The sequence below is a fragment of the Vitis riparia genome, chromosome 13, assembly GCF_004353265.1.
Source record: "Vitis riparia cultivar Riparia Gloire de Montpellier isolate 1030 chromosome 13, EGFV_Vit.rip_1.0, whole genome shotgun sequence".
Taxonomy (NCBI): Eukaryota; Viridiplantae; Streptophyta; class Magnoliopsida; order Vitales; family Vitaceae; genus Vitis; species Vitis riparia.
The window spans coordinates 17,755,678-17,775,836 of record NC_048443.1 but is presented as its reverse complement, the minus strand read 5'-3'; the positions used below and the strand labels follow the sequence as shown (position 1 = coordinate 17,775,836).

General features: G+C 34.0%; 2 protein-coding genes across 2 annotated transcripts; one reads left to right on the top strand and one right to left on the bottom strand.

Moving 5' to 3' along the window:
• The first annotated feature begins 877 nt into the window (after nt 1-877).
• On the top strand, nt 878-9,926 carry LOC117929260 (pentatricopeptide repeat-containing protein At5g46100-like). Its single transcript, XM_034849530.1, is given in 5 exon segments — nt 878-1,005; nt 2,003-2,439; nt 2,442-3,601; nt 9,616-9,738; nt 9,838-9,926. Coding segments are annotated over 3 exon segments (1,518 nt in total). The 5' UTR covers nt 878-1,005; nt 2,003-2,204; the 3' UTR covers nt 9,838-9,926.
• Nucleotides 9,779-10,941, bottom strand: LOC117929264 (protein DMP6-like). Its single transcript, XM_034849536.1, has one exon. The coding sequence runs from the start codon at nt 10,631-10,633 to the stop codon at nt 9,998-10,000; it is 636 nt and encodes a 211-aa protein (XP_034705427.1). The 5' UTR covers nt 10,634-10,941; the 3' UTR covers nt 9,779-9,997.
• Between the last annotated feature and the right edge of the window lie 9,218 nt (nt 10,942-20,159).

Sequence of the window (20,159 nt, the reverse complement as noted above, 5' to 3'; positions counted from 1 at the left end):
CTATTTTATCAAATACACCCCTCTCATCTCTGCACCATCATCTTTTCTAAGGAATGTAACAAGGAAAAAATAAAAAATAAAAATAAAAAATAAATAAATGTGGGTTTGGACACTCTTCTTATTTTTTATTTTTAAAAATAAAAGATATAGTGTTTTTTAATTTAAATTTCTATATAAAAATACAACCTAATATATATATATCTAAAATGACAACTCAAAATTATAAATATTAAAAATATGATATAGTTAAAAAAAATAATAAGTAAATAAAATTTTATATATTTTATTATAAAGATTAAAAATATTTTATAATTACAACATTAATAAGGGTAAAATTAAACTTTAATTTACATCTATATTATATTCATATTATAATAAAAAACTATTTAATTAAATTAATTAAGATTAAAAATAATTAAAACTTAAAAATTAATGCAAGTAAAACATATTTTAAAATAATATATGTATGAATTTAAAATTTTAAATAGATGTTAACAAATTTGCATTAATAAGTTGAACGAGTCATAAATGTGTTAACGAACTATATTTATATTAAATTAGTTGTATTTAGGTTGAATAAATTTTTAATATGTTTATTTAGACGAACATGATTCAACACTACTCATTTCCACTCATAAGATTTATTTTATATATTTTAAAATTTTTAATAATTTAAGATAATAATTTTTAAAAAAAAATTAATATCTACTTTAAAATAATTTCTAAAATCATTACATTTATTGACTAGTGTTAAGTTTAGTCAATTAGTAAGTTTTGATGATACGAGTTCGAACGTTTAATTTGAAGGCGTATTGTGTATTACCAAAACATGGCGGTTACAGCCCAATAGTTCAAATATTGGGCCGGCGCAAGCTCAGCTTAGCGCAATATTGACTGAACTCATGTTGCACGCCGCTTTAGGGTTTGCTTGCAGTAGCGTTAACACAAAAGTATTCGATCATTCCTTCTCCGAACGCTGCGTTTTGGTCGATCTCTGATTTCAAGGTATTGTTCCAATGCATATTCCCAGTCCAATCAATAGAGTTATAGATTAGATACATTCCTTTCGATGTTGAGAAAATGAAAGAAAATTTTGAATCCTAAATTTTTCACTATCTAGGGCTTGAAAATACAGAAAATTGTACTTTACCTACAACAATTATGGCTATGTGGGTTAGTTGATATGAGGTTTTTTTTTGGCAGCAAAGAAAGTCTGAGAAATGACATGGTAATCGAAATGTGGTTTTATTTTATTTTATTTTATTATCATTTTCTTGGTAATCCAAACAGAAGGTCGGATTTCACTCTGTGTGCTTTATAAACTGGAAATGCTATTGCTGGAATTTTTGAATTTTAGGGTTCTCTTTGAACAGCCGTGGAGCTATTGCTAATTTGGATTACAACTCAGACTGAAATTGTGTTAAATTAAGGGTGTTTGCTGTTTGGGAATGTGTTCTCGTATAAAAATAGTTTTAGGTTTGATACACAGAAAATATGAAAAAAGTAATTAAAACTTTGAATTGTAAAATTTTCACCAACAATGATTCAGGAATACAGGAAAATGGCACTATATTTAAATTTCAATGCCTTTTTCTCTTTTCTTTTTCTATTTCTTGGAAGCTAAAGATGAGTTATAATGTTGGCATTGTTTTAGGTGTTTTTGGGAATGTTGCAGAAGAGTGAGTTATAATGGCTGGTTCCTTTCGGAAGTTAGAAACTTCTAGTCAAGAAATAAAATATTGATGTCAATGCTCATATCAGGGTTCTGAAAATGGGGAGATGATGTTCAAATATTAAAATATGTTTAGAAAAATGGTAGAAGAACGGGTAGATTTATAGATAAAGATTTTGGGAAATTCATATCAACGCTTGTAGTTCCTGGAGATTGGAGATATTGGTACTTGTGCAGATATTTAGAAATGTTATTCTAATGGAATTATGAGATGCCAGATTTTATGCAATTAATTCTAGAAAGTAACATTATTGTCAGTAATTCTTGCAGGACCATGGCTTCTTTTACGGAGAAAATGTTAATTTGTGCTGTAGTAGAGTTTGATTTCAACTGGAAATTAATCACTTCAGGAGCTACTTGCTTTCCTATTAACTGATGGACACTCACTGGAGAACGCCTTTTAGATGTGAATTGCACAAAAGTGATTATTTTTATCATTATTTTGCTCAGAAGTTGTCTTGTAAAGTTAAAAATGGGCAGCAAGACGGTTATCAAATGGTCAAAGCAAATCAAATCAGCCCAAGTTGCGCAATTGATAAAAGCAGAAAGGGATATACAGAAAGCTATTGTCATATTTGATTCCGCAACAGCAGAGTATACTAATGGGTTCCGGCATAGTCACCAAACATTCAGTCTTATGATCTCTAGATTAGTGTCTGCAAATCATTTCAGATTAGCTGAGGAACTTCTTTGTAGAATGAAGGAAGAAAATGCAATATTACAGAGGACATATTCCTTTCCATTTGCAGAGCCTATGGTCGGGTTCATAAGCCACTGGATGCTGTCCGGGTTTTTCGCAAAATGAAGGAGTATGAGTGTGAGCCCAGCCAAAAATCATATATTACAGTCTTTGCTATTCTTGTTGGTGAAAACCAGTTAAAACTGGCTTTGAGATTTTACAGATATATGAGAGAAATGGGTATTCCACCTAGTGTTGCTTCCCTAAATGTTTTGATCAAAGCCCTCTGCAAAAATAGTGGAACAATGGATGCTGCTCTTCGGATATTTAGGGAGATGCCCAATCGAGGATGTCCTCCAGATTCATATACGTACGGTACTTTAATTAATGGGTTGTGTAGATTGGGAAAGATTGGTGAAGCAAAGGAGTTGTTTAAAGAGATGGAGACAAAAGCTTGTTCACCGACTGTTGTTACCTATACTTCTCTCATACATGGTTTATGCCAGTCTAAAGATTTGGATTCAGCTATTAGGTTGCTTGAAGAGATGGCAAGCAAGGGCATTAAACCCAACGTTTTTACTTACAGTTCTTTAATGGATGGTCATTGCAAGAGTGGGTGTTCATCACGAGCTCTGGAGTTATTGGACATGATGGTTAGCAGACGCCATTTGCCCAACATGATTACATACAGTACTTTAGTCCATGGACTTTGTAAAGAAGGAAAGCTTCAAGAAGCTGTGGAGATTCTTGACAGGATGAAGCTCCAAGGCTTGAGACCGGATGCAGGATTGTATGGGAAGATCATAAGTGGCTTCTGTGATATTTGCAAATTCCATGAGGCTGCAAACTTCCTTGATGAAATGGTCCTTGGGGGGATCTCCCCAAACCGACTAACTTGGAGCCTTCATGTTAGAATTCATAATATAGTGGTCCAAGGGCTTTGTACTGAGCATCCAAATCGAGCTTTTCAGTTATATCTAAGCATGCGGACAAGGGGCATTTCAATTGATGCCAAAACTTTTGATTCTCTTGTGAATTATTTCTGTAACAAAGGTGATCTGCACAAAGCTGCTCACCTTGTTGATGAGATGGTGCTTGACGGGTGCATTCCTGATGAGGTAACATGGAATGCTGTGGTAGGTGCATTTTGGGATCGAAGGAAGGTGCGGGAAGCTGCTGAACTTGTACAGGTTGAGCTGATGGGTACCTTTCTTAACCAGGAATAGAAATATCAAATTGAGTTTTACGAATAAGTAAATAGAATTCGTGGTGGCTCATTATTTTCTAATACAAGATTTCACTTCGCTTTACTCCTCTGATGTGTACATTCACTGGTTCTTGCTGTTATGGATGTACATTGTGTATGAAATGTGCATTTTAAACTGCATTGGACTTGCATGCAATTTCTAAATATCCATGTTGAAAAGGGACAATCATGGGCTGGCATATAACTGCAAGGTCTGTTGCATTGTAACTTCTAGCTTTTTTGGCATAATTGTAATTTTTTTTTCTTTCCTATCATTGTTAAAAATTTATAGGCATGCATTTTTCAGAAATAATCTATAGCATAGTTTACAGAAAGGGTCTTAAAATAATCAGCAAGAGGGTTTGTAATGGACAAAACCTTAAAGTTCTACTCACAGTTGAAAACAAATGGAGGATACTAGTCAAATGAAATCCTATAAACAACCAATAATAACTAAATTTTGTATTAATTCCTTTCTGAACTTGATTATATATTTACATTTTCAAGCTGTGTTTCTTTTCAAACCTGAGAAGCTCAATGTGATCTATCTAATGGTAAAAATAAGTTCTGCTTTGCAATTTAACTTAATTGACTTGAAGCTTGATGAGGGTTTTTTCCTCGTTGATTTGCCTTGCTTTACTTAGGTTATCAGTATGGCAGGTAGTAATCCTTATAGTAGAACAGACTTTATGGTTTTTCCTGTGGAGTGGTGGAAACTGTGAGTTCTTTCTGTGGAAGCACCACAAATGCTTGCATCAGATCATCCATAGTATTTAGTTAATCTTAATGATTTTCTCTCAGTTTATGGGGGAGTCTTATAGTTGTCCAAGAAGTGATTGATGTCCATGTTCTCTTTTGATTACCTAATCTAGACAGATGTTGCATTTATGATTACTAATATCCTAGGCTTCTACAAAAGCCCTGAAATGCTAGTACCATGGATTGTGATGAACTTGGGATGTACCTAAGATGTAATTTGATGGTTCCTTTTCTACCGTCAGGCTGAGTTAAGAAGTTGGGTCCACAGTGGTTATGTTGATCATGGGTGTGCTCTATTTGATCATTTGTCTATGGAACTCTCTCTGGTATGGGGTTATTTTATTCCAAAAATCAACATTGGTGGTCCTTGAGGCTTGGCTCAAGTGGAAAAGGGTAAGGGGTTGGGTGGGAATGTGGGAGTTTCCAGATTTGAGCCTTAATAGGGACAAAATGTTCAGTATCCCAACAAAAAAAAACACAAAAATTACTGGTTCCTTTTCTCTTACAAGATCAACGTTAGTCTCTTACTAGGGTCAAGTTGCTGAATATGATTCATGTTCCTAGGATGGGATACCAGCATTGCACTGGTGTTAGTAATTGTATGCATTTCTTTTTTCCTGAATGTTATGGTATCTATTTGATTCTTGCCATTCAATCCCTGTTTTAAACCTTTACTTTTGACTTATTTGAGGGCTTCTCCTGCACTTTGTCTGATCTGGATTCAAGCTGAAAAGTAGGATGCTGTATAATGACTGAAGACTATTCTGTGAAGACTGAAGCAGTTTTGTTACCTATTTGGGCATTAAAGAATGGAGACTTAGCTAATTTGAATTGGAAAAGGAAATGATTCTGCTTAAGTAAAGAGAAACAGGAGAAAAAAATTATTTTCTTATTTCTTCTAAGGTCTTGATACAAGGCTATATATTGAACAAAACTTTTGACTCCAGAACCTAAACAAGGAAACAAATTAATCCTAGCAAAATGTTAGAATCTATATGATATTGGACAACTAAACTGTATTACATGGTCCATATCCTAATCCCAATTCTTCCAACACTCCCCTTCAAGTTTTTGCAAAGATGTGCATTCCTAGCTTGTCAATCATTTGTTGAAATGCTTAACGTGGGATTCCTTTAGTGAAAACATCAGCCAGCTGATTCATAGTACATATATATGGTGTGCACACTCGACCACTATCCAACTTTTCCTTTATAAAATGTCTGTCAACCTCCACATGCTTGGTTCAGTTGTGATAGACTTGGTTGTGAGCTATGTTGATGGCAAGATCCCTAGATATGATCTTAATCCAAAGAATTTCACAAATACCCTGTGTCATAGCTCGAAATTCTGCTTCAGCACTTGAACAAGGTAGTACTAATTGTTTCTTACTTCTCCTAGTGATAAGATTACCTCCTAAGAAAGTACAATATCCAATAGTTGATTGTCTATCCACAGTGGATCCGACCTAATCTACATCTGTGTAGGCTTCCAACTTCAACTTTTTACCCTTCTTAAATAAGACACCCTTGCCAAGAGCTACCTTCATATATCTCAAAATCCATGATGTACAACTTCTAAGTTGGGTTTAAGTGGAGTATGCATGAATTGACTTACCATGCTTACGGCATATGTAATGTTTGGTCTTGTGTATGACAAGTAAATTAGTTTTGCCACTATTTGTTGGTAGTTGTCTCGATCAATTGGTTGGCCTTTAAATTTCTCTCCTAATCTATGATTTTTGTTCAATAGGTGTAAGCATACATGTCTCCTTGAGTAAATCTTGTATGTACTTCCATTGAGAAATCAATAATCCTTGGTTTGATCTAGCCACCTCAATTTCAAGGTGAGAAAATAAAGGCTAATCTTAATAGAGAGAACACCCAAGAGGGGGAGGGGGGTGAATTGGAGTTTAAAAAATTCTTTTTCAAACACAATAAATTTAAGCATAAGAAGCACAAATATAAATAGATAAGGTTAGATAAAGCAAACTAAAATTTTATAGTGGTTCGACGCTTCCTTGCCTACATCCACTCTCCTCAAGCTCCTAATCGAGTGAAGGTTTACTATACTTGAAATTTCAACCAAACTTCTAATCACTTTTACATTTGGATTCCAGCTCCAATGGGCTCTTACACAATCTCTTCACGTCTTTACTCACTTGAAGGTTTTAACACTCAAATAATAAGTTTGAATCTCTCAACCTAGCTCAACAATGGCTTAAATACAACTCAAGGCTACGATGAATCACAAAGGTGTACTAAAGAATATGCAAATGGAGATTTAATGCACCAAGAGAAGAATGAAAGCTTTTAAGGCAAGAACAAGTAGGTAAACCAATAAATGTAGGTGTTCTCTTGTTCATAAATGAAGGGAGCTCTCAGTTTATAGGTTTCTAATCTCGGGAACCAAAATACCAAAAAGCAACCTTGACCGATTGAGTTGGGGGTCGACTGGTTCACTAGCTGTTGGAGCATTTAATGCTTGACAGATAGTCGTTACCCTCAACTGGACCTTGATCGGACATCGATCAGGAAGGCATATCCCTTGACCGGGAATGAAAGGCTACCAGAAGAGAAAAAAGGTTGTTTGCATCTCTTAGTTAGACCTTGACCAGGAAAGAGTAACTTGTCGACTAGTATCCTAGTCGATTGAGCCAGTTGGCCAGTGTCTCGACCAGTTCACCATTTTTAGCCTGAAAACCTATCTTTTTCTAGTCTTTTTGCTTCTAATACTTAGGCAAGGTCTTTAGGTAAATTAATATGTCAATTTTGAAACGTTTACCTAAGGTTCTTTTGATAAAACTTGGATTTAGATGGAAATGTTACTTTAATGCATAAACCGAGTTTTTTAAATATGCCTGAAAAGATATGAAATTTTTGAGATTTTCCATGCAATTTCCAGCACATTTCTCTAGTACGTCTTGGCTTATGGCAATAATCACACCATAATTTATCCTTGTCCACCATCCTCTTGCCTTCTCCCTTATATTTTCCAGTGATAGAAGGGGGTTTAGAGGTTGCCAAAGGTTAATTTTCAAGTATAGTATTGCTAGAATTTCCAACCATCAGTTCCTTACAACTCTCCTCCCCTTGAACATGGGCAAACGCTACGTCCATGGATGGAAATGGTTCTCTGCCCAATACTTGACCACTGACCTGATCAAACTCTGGATTAAGACCTACCAAAAATTGGAATACTCTCTCCCTTTTCATTATTTCTTTTCATTTCTTTGTATTAGTGGCTAATTCCATCTCCAGGTTCTGGTATAAATCTAGTTTTAGGCCACAATCCTTTGAGAGCATTGTAGTACTCTGTAACAGTTGAGGACCCTTGCTTGGTGTTAAAAATATGTCGTTTCACCTCAAATATTTGAGAAGAAACACCTACCTTGGAGTATGTTTTTGACACTGCTTCCCAAATGTCTTCAGCAGTAGTTAGGAACAAATAGGTCTTACTGATTTCAGGTTGCATTGAGTGGGGCAACCATGACATCACCATGGAATCCTCTGCATCCCAAACTTCATATTCCAGGCCATCCTCTGCTGGTGGTTTTGCAGTCCCCATCACATACTTCACCTTTCCCTTGCTCTTCAAGGATATCTTCACTGATTGTGACCGCTCCATGAAGTTTCTCCCCTTCAACTTGGAAGTGGCGATTTGAAGGGTTGGATTTTCATTGTTGATGGATAATGTATTGATTTTCATTGTCTCTTGTATATCCTTTTCGACAGTTTTTTGTTTCAGCTATAAGAGGCTGAGTGTATCTTTCTTGTATTTCATGGGCTGCTATTTGAGGGCCTCTTTTTAATACAATTACTCTTCTTACTTATCAAAAAAAAATAAAATGACTTAGATGTTTCAGACATGAAGGATAAAGGTAGATTAATTAACAGTGTGAAATAGGTTTTAAAAAAAAAAAACCCTTCACAAACAGTGCTGAAAGTGACAGCAACAAAGGCTGTTAGGGTGAGATGTGATGGCAATGAAGGTCACCAGAAGAATAATTAAAAAAAACTTTGCAGAAACCCTCGATGGGCTCTGATACCATGCTGAAGTTAGAGAGAAACAGGAGAGAAAAAAATTATTTTCTTATTTCTTCTAAGGTCTTGATAGAAGACTATATATTGAACAGAGCTTTGGACACTAGAATCTAAACAAGAAAACAAACTAATCCTAGCAAAATTTTAGGATCTACATGAAATTCTACAACTATACAATACTTGACTATGGACCTATTTTACATGGTCAACAACCTAATCCCAATTCTTATAATACTGTGAGTTTTAGTTTCAATGCTAATCAATCATACCATCAAGTTATTTTCTATTCACTCACGCAACACCTAGATGTACCATATCAAACTTCCTCCTTATTCTTTGCTTTCTATATTTCTATTTGTGGTTATTATTGTTTTCACTACATGCATGTCACAAACTCTGCACTAGTTTAAGTTCATTTCCTTTTGATTGATTTTGTGGGAAAGTTCAGTAGAGCATCGGAAGATGGGACCAGATAATACAAATGATCTAATCTGGAAAGTGCAAGAAACAGATTCAAGCCTGTACTTCCCTCCCAGAGTGGGCACTTAAGATTCAGTAATTCATGTGCATTCATCTTGGTCAAGTTCTTTGCATCTTTCTTATGTGACAAATTTCATTGAGGGCTGGTTAAGAGCAGCAGAGCTATATTTAGAAAATGCTGCAAACTCCTGAAAGGAAAATTCCACAGCTTCAGAGCACAATGGTCTAGAATCCTCTGGACCAATTTGTCCACCGTACTTGGATCAAGAAAGTATTCTGTTGGATAATAAGATACTCTGCATTTTTGGGTATGTTTTAAACTGTAAAGCTATCAGTCGATAGTTGTCCATCTTATTGAACATATGTAAACTGATTGAACCTTACATAATCAAATAATTTGTGAATAAAGTCATTAATTTTATGATTGATTTAATTTTTTTCTAGGATTTTGAAATTATGCTTAATATTTCAACATATGCTCCTGTCTGTTGCTTGACCCTTGCTCAAAATTTATCCCTTTTTTCCCCTAATATATTGCCGAAATTCAAGCCAACTTGTTTAACACCACATTTCCTTGTGTGTGTGTGTCTATTTCTTCCAATTCCAAACCAGTTCCTTGTAGTTATTTCTTGCACTGAATTGTCTCTGAAACCTATCATATAAGTTTGAATTTTCACAGGGAGAGCCTTGGACTACATGCATGATATTTCTGAATGCGAAGTCCTTCATACGAGCCGCTCCAATTAAAGCTGTATTTCAGACAGTTTTATTGATGGCCCGAAGAACTTTCTGTTTTGCATAGGTGGGCAACATGCCTTCAGAAAAGTAGTTACACAATCAGATTTCTAATATAATTTTTTTATACATACATATTTTTTGAATAACAATCTTCTGTGTGCAGATTTTTACAGAGAACTTCTGGAAACTACAGCTGCGTCAAAGAGGCTTTACTGTCAGTCAAATTTTCCTAAGAGTACGCAAAGGAAATAGTTAGAATAAATAGAGCATACGACTGTGAGAAGATTGAAATATGAACAAATGAGGAAAACAAAGAGGAAATGTTAGTTCGCAGAGAGGGGGAAGCCAATTCCATGGCGCTGGGTGGGGAACACAACAAACAACATACTGCAGATGACTCCAATCCCAACTGGGAGTGCTGCGAGGAGCTCCTTGGTTTCATCTGATGGTGTTGGGTAGAAGCACTGCACCACATTCTCATCAAACAGTGTAATGGCTGCAAAGACTAGTATTGACATGAAGGCATGCATGAAATCGATAAACCTCAAACGATATTTTGCCGCAAGTTCAGGTGTGATGGTAGCTGATCCATCAATAACCCACAAGCCCCGGAATGTGGCCAACCCATAACAAACATTTCTGTCCTTGTCCCTGATGCTGTCAGTGAAGCACGCTAGAAAACACGACACCCCACAAAGGGCTACGAGAGCTGCAGTCATGAATCGGCTGACAGGATCACAGTCCCCTTGGTTTGAAAAAATGGGTGACAGAATCTGGAAAGCAAGAACAGTTCCAGTGGGCAAAAGATTGGCTAAATGAGCTGTGCTCTGGAATGTCTGGCTAATGGCCTTCTGTATCAGAGTCTTCTCTTCCGCTCGGGGCATGGCCATGTCTTGCAGGAGAGGGACTTTCTGGCCATTAGGAATCTGGAATTCCTCATCTTCAACCTTGATTTCCATGTAGAAACCCTTCTCTTCTGATCTGTACCGGTATAGTCTGACAAAGGTGGTTGTGAGTTGAGATGGAAGTGTTGTGTATATAAGCAGGTGGAAGAAGTAGATGTATTTGAGTAAGGGGCAAGAGAAGGAAGGGAGGGGGACTAGTGATGCCTTGCAAGAAACTAGAACCCATAACTGAACCTGAAATCAAGGAAAAGCAGCAGCTGTAGCTAGAAATGTGGAGGGGATGCTCTTGGCTCTAGATTTGGTGCTGACAAAGTGGTTAGGAGTGAGCAGTCACCTGATGCCTGTTGGATGGATGTGGATAATGCTTTTTGGGAGGTTTCCTTAAGCAAGATTAAGAAAGCCTGTAAAAGGTTTTTCTCCACCAGGCACCAGGGGTGGTCTTTTGTCTGCTATTGTTTCACGCAAAATAAATGAGAGGAGTGGGGTTTTGGGCGAAGAAACCTTTGCTTTTAAGTTTCACACTCTGTGCCTTTGTTTTGTTTGCAAAACATGTTTTCTGGCATAAAATCTTTCTTTTATGTTACCAAATTTAGGAGCTTCTTCAAAAAAATCTCATAGTCTCATGCCTTACACGTCATGACTTCGCGATATGCTGGAGACATTTATTGAAGTAATTATTAATTTAATAGTAATAGATTAAATTATGATAACAATAAAATAAATTATTATTTCTAATTTTATTAAATTTGATAAATTTAGTATTTATATATGGACAAGTGAAATGAAGTTTTATAATATGTGTATGTTATATTATTTTGTCAATTTTAAAATTATTATTTTTTATTTACATTATTTTGATATTTAGAATTTTGCAAATGTGCACAAATATTTATATTTATTTGAGAAGTTTTATATGTTTATTAATTGAGGAGATAGTATATTTGATTAATTAAAATCACTAAGGTCATGTTTGGTTCATTGGATATGATGAGTGGGAATGAGCATCCCATTCATTTTCTCATCCATTCTTAATTCAATCCTTATTAAAAATAAAAATAATTTTATAATTACAAATAAATTCTTTTAAAAATAAATAGTTTTTAGTAATATATGAATAGTAAAATTATAATAACATCAAAAGTATATTATAAAATATGGATACTAACCACCTTATAAAATCATAATTAATTTATTTTGTTAAAAAATAAATAACAATAGTTCAAAATTAATAACTTTAAAAACATGTAAAGTTTACTTTTTTTAAGGTATAAGTGAGTCAAACTTTTCATTATATGCATATATTTAATACTAAATTAGGAATAGATTATTTTTAAAAAATTATTTAATAAATTATTCTTGAAAATTAGAATATTCATTAAAGAACTTAAAACGTTAATTATATCTTACTTAATTTGAAATCTATTGCCTAGTGAGAAAATTTAGAAAATATAATTGTGTATAGAAGAAACAGTAAATCTATTGTAAAATAAGGGTAAATGCAATACAAATAAAAGTAAAGACAAATATATATTACTTTAATAATATATAATGGAAAGGAAGAAATCATGGAAGAATTAAGAGAGTTGAGAGAATGAGAGAAGGCTTCTTTTCTCAAGATGATTTCTACAAGGGATGGGAAACCCTTTTATAGGCTTTCCAAATGACCTTCCATTACTTATCTTTAATTCCACAATTAATGTGGTGGTCATTCACCACCCATTTACAACACTCTCCTTTGGATGACCATCATATTAAAAGAATGTGCCTCATTAAAACCTTACTCGTAAAAAACCTGTAGGAAAAACCTAGCAAATAAAAAAAAAAGTACAATATTCTTATAATTCTTTAAGGTGTTCTTGGTATGTTAGGATTGCCTCGTTAAAAACCTTGCCAGTCAAACTCAGTGGGATAGAACTTGGACAAAGGGAAAAATAGTACAATACACTAACATCCCTCTTGAATGTTGAGATTTACAGTAACTTTGTGAATAAATCTACTAGATTATCACTTGAGCATATTTATTGAACATCAATTTCACCACTCTTCTAGAGTTCATGCGTATAAAAGAATTTTGATAAAATGTGTTTAGCTCTATCTCCTTTAATATAGCTTCCTTTTATCTATGCAATACATCCAGCATTATCTTCAAATAATATTGTCCAGTTGTCTTTGATGGAGGAGAGTTCACATGATTCTCAAACATGTTGGATCATAGATTGTAGCCATATACATTCACGACTTGCTTCATGAATTGCAAGTATTTATAAATGATTTGACCATGTGGCCACCATGGTTTGTTTGATAGATCTCCATGAAATAGCAATACCATTTCAATTAAACACATACTTTGTTTGTGACCTATCTTTATGTGGATATGAAAGGTATCTTGCAACTCCATATCCAAGCAATTGTTGTTTTGATTCCCTTAAGTAAAATATACCTATATCAATAGTTTCATAAGGATAGTGCAATATATGTTTGATACCATTCTATTGTCTTCAAGTTGGAGCATAACTATCTCTTGCTAATAAATTGATAGAAAATGAAATCTCTGGATGTGTCCAATTGGAAAAATACATAAGTGCACCAATAGGACTAAGATATGGTACTTTAGGACCAAGTAATTCTTTTCTTTTTTTGCAAGGACAAAATTAGTATTTTTTTCACGTTAAGTGATTGAATAACCATTGGAGAATTTAAAGGATGCGCTTTATCCATATAAAAACACTTCAAAATTTTCTTTATATATATTGATTGATGTACTAAAACTCCATTCATAAAATGCTTGATCTATAGGTCAAGACAAAATTTTGTTTTTCCAAAATTTTTAATCTCAATTTCATTTTTCAAGTAATTTGTTGTCCTTGTGAGCTCTCTAGGAGTCCCAACGAGATTTAAGTCATCAACATATACTACAATAATTAAAAATCTGGTTTGTAATTTCTTAATAAAAATGCATGGACATATAAGGTTATTCACATACTCTTTTTTTAGCAAGTACTCACTAAGGCAATTATACCACATGTGTTTGGATTGCTTTAATTGATACAAGGATCATTGTAACTTGATTGAGTACATGTTATGAGGTTTTGTACCATTTGCTTCAGGCAATTTAAATTTTTTAGGGATTTGCATGTATATATCATTATCTATGGATCCATATAAATATGTTGTAATAACATCCATGAAATGTGTATCCAATCCTTTTGAGATTGCTAAAGTAATTAAGAAATGAAATGTGATTGCATTCGTGACAGGAGAGTATGTTTTCTCATAATTAATACCAAGTCTTTGTGAAAAACCTTATGCTATTAATAACACTTTATATCTTATGATCTCATTATTCTCATTCTTTCATACAAATACTCATTTGTACCCAATAGACTTTACATCTTCAGGTGTTTAGACTACAGGTCCAAAAACTTATTATTTGTTAATGAGTTTAACTCTGCCTGCATAACTTCTTTCCATTTTGGCCAATCATGTCTATGTCGACATTCTTCCACATTTCACGGTTCGGGATCTTCATTATTTCTTATGATATCAAAGGCCATTTGGAAACCAAAAATATTGTTAATAATAATATTATTTTGATCCCATTTTTCTCTCATGTGTATGAAACTTGCTGAGATCTCACAATTTTCAATTTTTTGTGCTTCTTTAGGGGCTACTTGTTCAATATGTGCCTTTTTAGGGGCTTTCTACTTTATTTGTGCCCTTCATGGGCTATAGATTTATCAATTTTAAACTGATCAGTTATTTTGACGGCTTATTCTAGAGTACCAAGTTTTCCTTGTGTTATCTTCTTCCGGGGAGTTACATCCTTTGAGCCGACAAGTTTACCATGCTTTAGGCATATCTTAAATTAATTTGTTAACTATCCTATAGGGACATCAATTCATGTTGGAGTATTTGCAGTCAAGATATGTGACTTTGTTACTTTCTTTATATCAATGAATGCATCTAGTAATTGGTTTGCAAGATTTTACAAATGAATGATCCTTTGAACTTCTAATTCACATTGATTTGTATGAGAATCAAGATGGGATATAGTAGATGTGTTCCAAGTAATTTCTCGTCATTATTTCAGAATCAGCTTTTCTCCCCCTAATGGTAAGAAAACACTCTCATTAAAATGACAATCCGCAAAGGAGGCTATAAAAACATCGCCTGTCAAAAGTTTAAGATATCTTATAATAGATGAAGAATCAAAACCTACATAAATCCTAAGTCTTCATTGGGGACCCATTTTAGTGCATTGTATAGGTGCAATTGGTACATATATTGCACAACCAAAGATTCGTAAGTGAGATATTTGGTTGTTTTTCAAGTATGAGTTGTGAATGAGAGTATTCATGGTAAGTTGTAGGTCGAATATAGACTAGAGCTACAACATGCATAATAGCATATCCCCATGCAAAAGTGGGTAATTTAGTTTTCATTAGTAATGGTTGAGCTATTAATTGGAGACGTTTGATATGTGCAAGAAGTCTAGCAAAGACAACATTACATGTAGAAATGAGACAAACATGTGACCACATAGTAGAGACATATATTAAGATCACAAAATAACAAAATGGTAAACATGGTGGATGGATAGGCCCACATATGTCCCCATGTATTCTTTCTAAAAAGATTGGTGACTCAAATATGATTTTAGTAAAAGATGGTCTAACTATCAATTTACCTCGTGAGCAGGCAGCGCATGAGTATTCATTAAGGAAAAAATCTTTCGGTTCTTTAGTGGATGCCCATGTGAGTGTTCTATTATTCGACGCATCATTAAAGACCCTAGGTGACTTGGCCTATCATGCCAAAGGATAAAAACTTTAAGGTCGTTGAACTTTTGGTTCATGACAACATATGATTTAATAGGCTTTATAGTTGTATGATTCAACCCAGAGAAGAAAGTTGGGAGTTTTTCCACTATAAGCTTTTAGCCAGATATAATAGAGGTCATGTACATTCATAGCTTCAATATGATATGCATTTTGTGGATATATTTAAAATAGAGCAAATTTCTTCTAGATTTGCTAGAATATAAAGCATCATTTACATGGAATTTAGTTTCATTTGGTAGCATTACGTTTTCTTTTTTGAAGCCTTCAACCAAGTTTGTAGTATTAGATATGGTACTTCTATTAGCTTCTATTAATGTCAATTCGAGGATATCATTGTCAATTTATATATTTTTTTTATGAAAATAAAAAATTATTTTAAACCATTTTCAAGGATATCATTGTCAATTTATATATTTTTTTCCATTCTCATTCACATTGTCGCTTAACATTGAAACGAAAACAAGTAATCATTCCAACCTTATATTTGTAGATGCATTCAAATACAAGAATTAAAATTATCAAATTAATTCAATTTCAAGGAAAAATAGGAATGAAAACAAAATATTCATTTTGATGTAAAATAAGGTTGTTGGGTTACCTTCTGAAATACCCAAGATATCTAAAGTAGTTGTTTCACTGACCAATTTTTTCACCTCAAGTCATGAATGGAACTACAAATACGATAACCATTCCTTTTTCACAATACAAGAGCTTTGACCTTCATTTTCACGGAGAAAACAAAAAAAAATAAAAAATAAAATTCAAGAGAAAAAACTTTGGTTTCTTCAAAAAGAAGAATGTATTCTTTCTTTTGTTTTCAGGGAGAGAAGAAAACGTATTCTTCTCTTTTTGTTTTGTTTTTTTTTCTTTTTTAAGGAGAGATAGTTCTCTCAAATTTTTTTTTTTAATAGTAGCAGTTTCTATGTATGTTAGTTTTAAAACTCCTAGAAACTGATCTCCTATTTTCTCATTTATTGGGTTGGGTTAGCCCACTTAGGCACCCAATCCCAACTCCAACACATTCATAATCTTCATTCCCATGTGCCAAACATGGCCTAAATGTTAAGAGCTTTCCCTCTCGTTTTTAACTTGGAAAAAACACAAAAATGTCCCATGTTGTGTCATTCTTTAAAAATGCCTTGGAAGGAAAAGCCCAAAAAGGGGACCATTGGTTTCTATTATAATTGGCCAATTCACATGGTTGATTAGTTTGACTAGCTAAGTCACTGGTGAAAGAGTTTACCTAAATAAAAAAGAGGTGTGGACGATTCAATTGGCATTTTTAAAGCATTGGTAATTAGCTAATTTACTATTTACTAGAATTAGATTGTTTGGGTTCTATTTCATTTAGAAAGTTTGAGGAGAAGTTCAAAGGAAAAAAAATTTAATAAAGGGGAAAAGTATAAGAAGACCCAAAAAAACAAGGAATTGAAGAAGAATAACAATTAAGTTTAAATTGAATAATTTTGTTTTTCATGTTTGTTTAATTTAATTATTTTTTATCATTCCTCTTTTGCATAGAGAAAATGAATTTGAAAATGTTTTAATTGTTAAAATGATTTTTATCATATCTGATTCTTTGTACTTTTTAGAGAATATATATTGTACAATTTACATGCATTATATATTCGATCCAAGTATATGAACATTGCAACATGAATCAAATATGAAAAAACTTAGGATCATCTACTTACCTCCAACCATTGTTTTGAATTTTTGTAATTGGTGCAAGTCTTGATTTTTCAAACTCTTATCTCTCTTTTTTAGATGGTGTATTTTTTAAGATAAAAATAGCAGAGCGTGAGAGGAGTTCAAGACCAAGAACGATATTTAAACAAAAAAAAAAATTGTGGCTTCCCATCAAACCAAGTTTTTTTTTATTTGCCACCACTATAAGCAGTTTGTGCAACATGCTCCTTAACTGTAGGAAAGTGAGATGGCTGGTGGAGGACGTGGTCAAGGTGTTGGACCACTTCAGAGTTGTGAACATGTGTGTGAACGTGTAGCAGATAACATTCTCCCACTTGGTCCACACCTTTAACCTAATGTCCTGTATTAGTCCATAAATTATCTGCATTAAGTAACAAATACATGAATCATGGTGATAAGTCCTCTATATAACGAGTGTTACCTTCCATGTATTACAATGTACTCATTTCTTAACATTATACTTTATGTGGCAATATTACTTAATGAATAAACCCTATGTTCATTCTTGGTCCAATGAAGTTGAATTTTCTCAAAATTAAATAAAGGTGCGCATCAATATGAGAAAACATCATAATAAGAGTTTGTGCAGCAGAAACTACATAAGGCAACTAAGTCCCATGTTCACTACATGATCCTTGAATTTCAACAATGACATGCCCTTAGTTAAAGGATCAGTGATCATCAATTTAGTGCTAATGTGCTCAATAACCACTTTCTTTTCTTTAACACGTTCTCTTATGGCTAGATAGTTAATGTCGATGTGCTTGCTTCGACTTCCACTTTTATTGTTCTTTTCCATAAAGATTTCAGTTGAATTGTTGCAATATATATTCAATGGCCTAGATATTGAATCCATAATTTTAAGCCCGGAAATGAAACTTTTAAGTCATACACCATGTGAAGTAGCCTCAAAATAAGATATGAACTCAACTTCCATAGTAAAAGTAGCAATCTAGGTCTGCTTAACGCTCCTCCAAGATATAGCTCCACCATCTAATATAAAAATGTATCCAAATGTTGATTTATGTGAATCAACACAACTAGCAAAGTCTGAATATGAGTAGCCAACAACCTCTAAATTGTTTGTCCATCTATACATAAGCTTGTAATCTTTGGTTCCTTGAAGATATCTCATCACTTTCGTTGCAGCTTTCCAGTGGTCCAAACCTGGGTTACTCTGATATTCTCCTAACATTGCAACAGCAAATGCAATGTTAGGCCTTGTGCAGACCTGAGCATACATCAAACTTTTGACTGCAGAAGCATATGGAATGTTCTTCATTTGTTCCCTCTCAAGATCGTTTTTCGAGCATTGGTTTAGATTGAACCTATCACCCTTCACTATAGAGGAAACACTAGGTGAACAATCCTTCATCCGAAATCTCTCTAAAACTTTATTGATATAGGTTTCCTGGGATAGACCTAAGACACCTTGAAATCTGTCTCTATGGATCTTAATGCCAATGACATAAGATGTCTCACCCATGCCCTTCATATAAAATTTTTTAGAGATGAATTGTTTCACCTCATGAAGTAAACCTTTATCATTGGTTGCAAGTAAGATGTCATCCACGTATAAAACAAGAGAACAAACTTTACTCCCATTGACCTTAAGGTATATGCATTGATCCATAACATTTTCTACAAAACCAAATGAAGAAATTATGTTATGGAATTTTAAATATCATTGGTGGGATGCTTGTTTTAAACCGTATATGGATTTCTTAAGCTTGCAAACCAATTGCACACCATTACTAGAGGGGAATCCTTAAGGTAAACCTCATCCTCTAGCTCTCCATTAAGAAATGAAGTTTTCACATCCATTTGTTGCAATTGCAAATCAAAGTGGGCTACTAATGCCAATATAATACGTAAGGAATCTTTCTTAGATACAGGAGAAAAGGTTTTTGTGTAATCAATTCCTTCTTTATGAGTGAACCCCTTTGCAACAAGTTTGGCCTTATATCTCTCAATGTTGCCTAATGAGTCTTTCTTTGTCTTAAAAACTCATTTACAACCAATGGATTTTGCACCATTAGGCAACTCAACAAGGTCCCAAACATCGTTGCACCTCATGTAACTCATCTCATCCTTCATGGCATTGTACCACAATTCTGATTCTTTGCAACTCATGGCTTGTGAAAAAAATTCGGGATCATTTTCAGCTCATATATTGTAGTCAGATTCTTGTAGATACACTACATAATCACTAGGAATTGTTGACCTCTTAGTTTGAGTAGACCTTCTTAAGGTTGCGCCAATATCTTCTGAGGAAGTATGAGATTCAACTTGTTGTTCAAAAGTGTTAGGCAACTCCTGATCAATTTGATTTACTGGAATGTTGTCAACAGGTTGTGGAATTTCAATGACTGGTTGAACTTTAACGATTATTCGTTCTACACCCGTTTGAACTTGAAGGGTGTTATGAACAACAAACAATCTATCACTTGAAGTGGAAGGTTGAGACTCTGTATGACCAAGATCAGAAACTATGTTTCTAAATTGATCACTCCCACTAACCAAGCAATATTCAAGAAATTTAGCATTTCTTGATTCCACAATCCTAGTGCTGTGAGATGGATAGTAAAATTTATACTCCTTAGACTTTTCAGCATATCCAATGAAATACCCATTAATAGTCCTTGGGTCCAGTTTCTTCTCTTATGGATTATAAATTCTCACTTCAGACAAGCATCTCCAAACATGCATATGTCGCAAACTCAGTTTCCAATCTTTCCATAACTCAAATGGCATCTTTAGGATAGCCTTGGTTGGAACTCGGTTTAATATATATACTGTTGTCTTAAGTGCTTCAATCCATAAGAATTTAGAAAGTTTTGAGCTGCTAAGCATACTCCTCACCATGTCTAATAAAGTTCGGTTTCTTCTTTCTGCTACACCATTTTGGTCTGGAGAACCAGGCATGGTGTATTGGGCAACAATCACATGCTCTTAAAGAAACTTCGCAAATGGCTCAGGTGCTTATCCATTTTCCAAGTATCTACCATAATATTCTCCACCTCTATCTA

Bases quoted from the DNA above. Each gene is read 5' to 3' on its own strand.
- LOC117929264 (XM_034849536.1), bottom strand. From the start codon at position 10,633: ATGGAAATCAAGGTTGAAGATGAGGAATTCCAGATTCCTAATGGCCAG.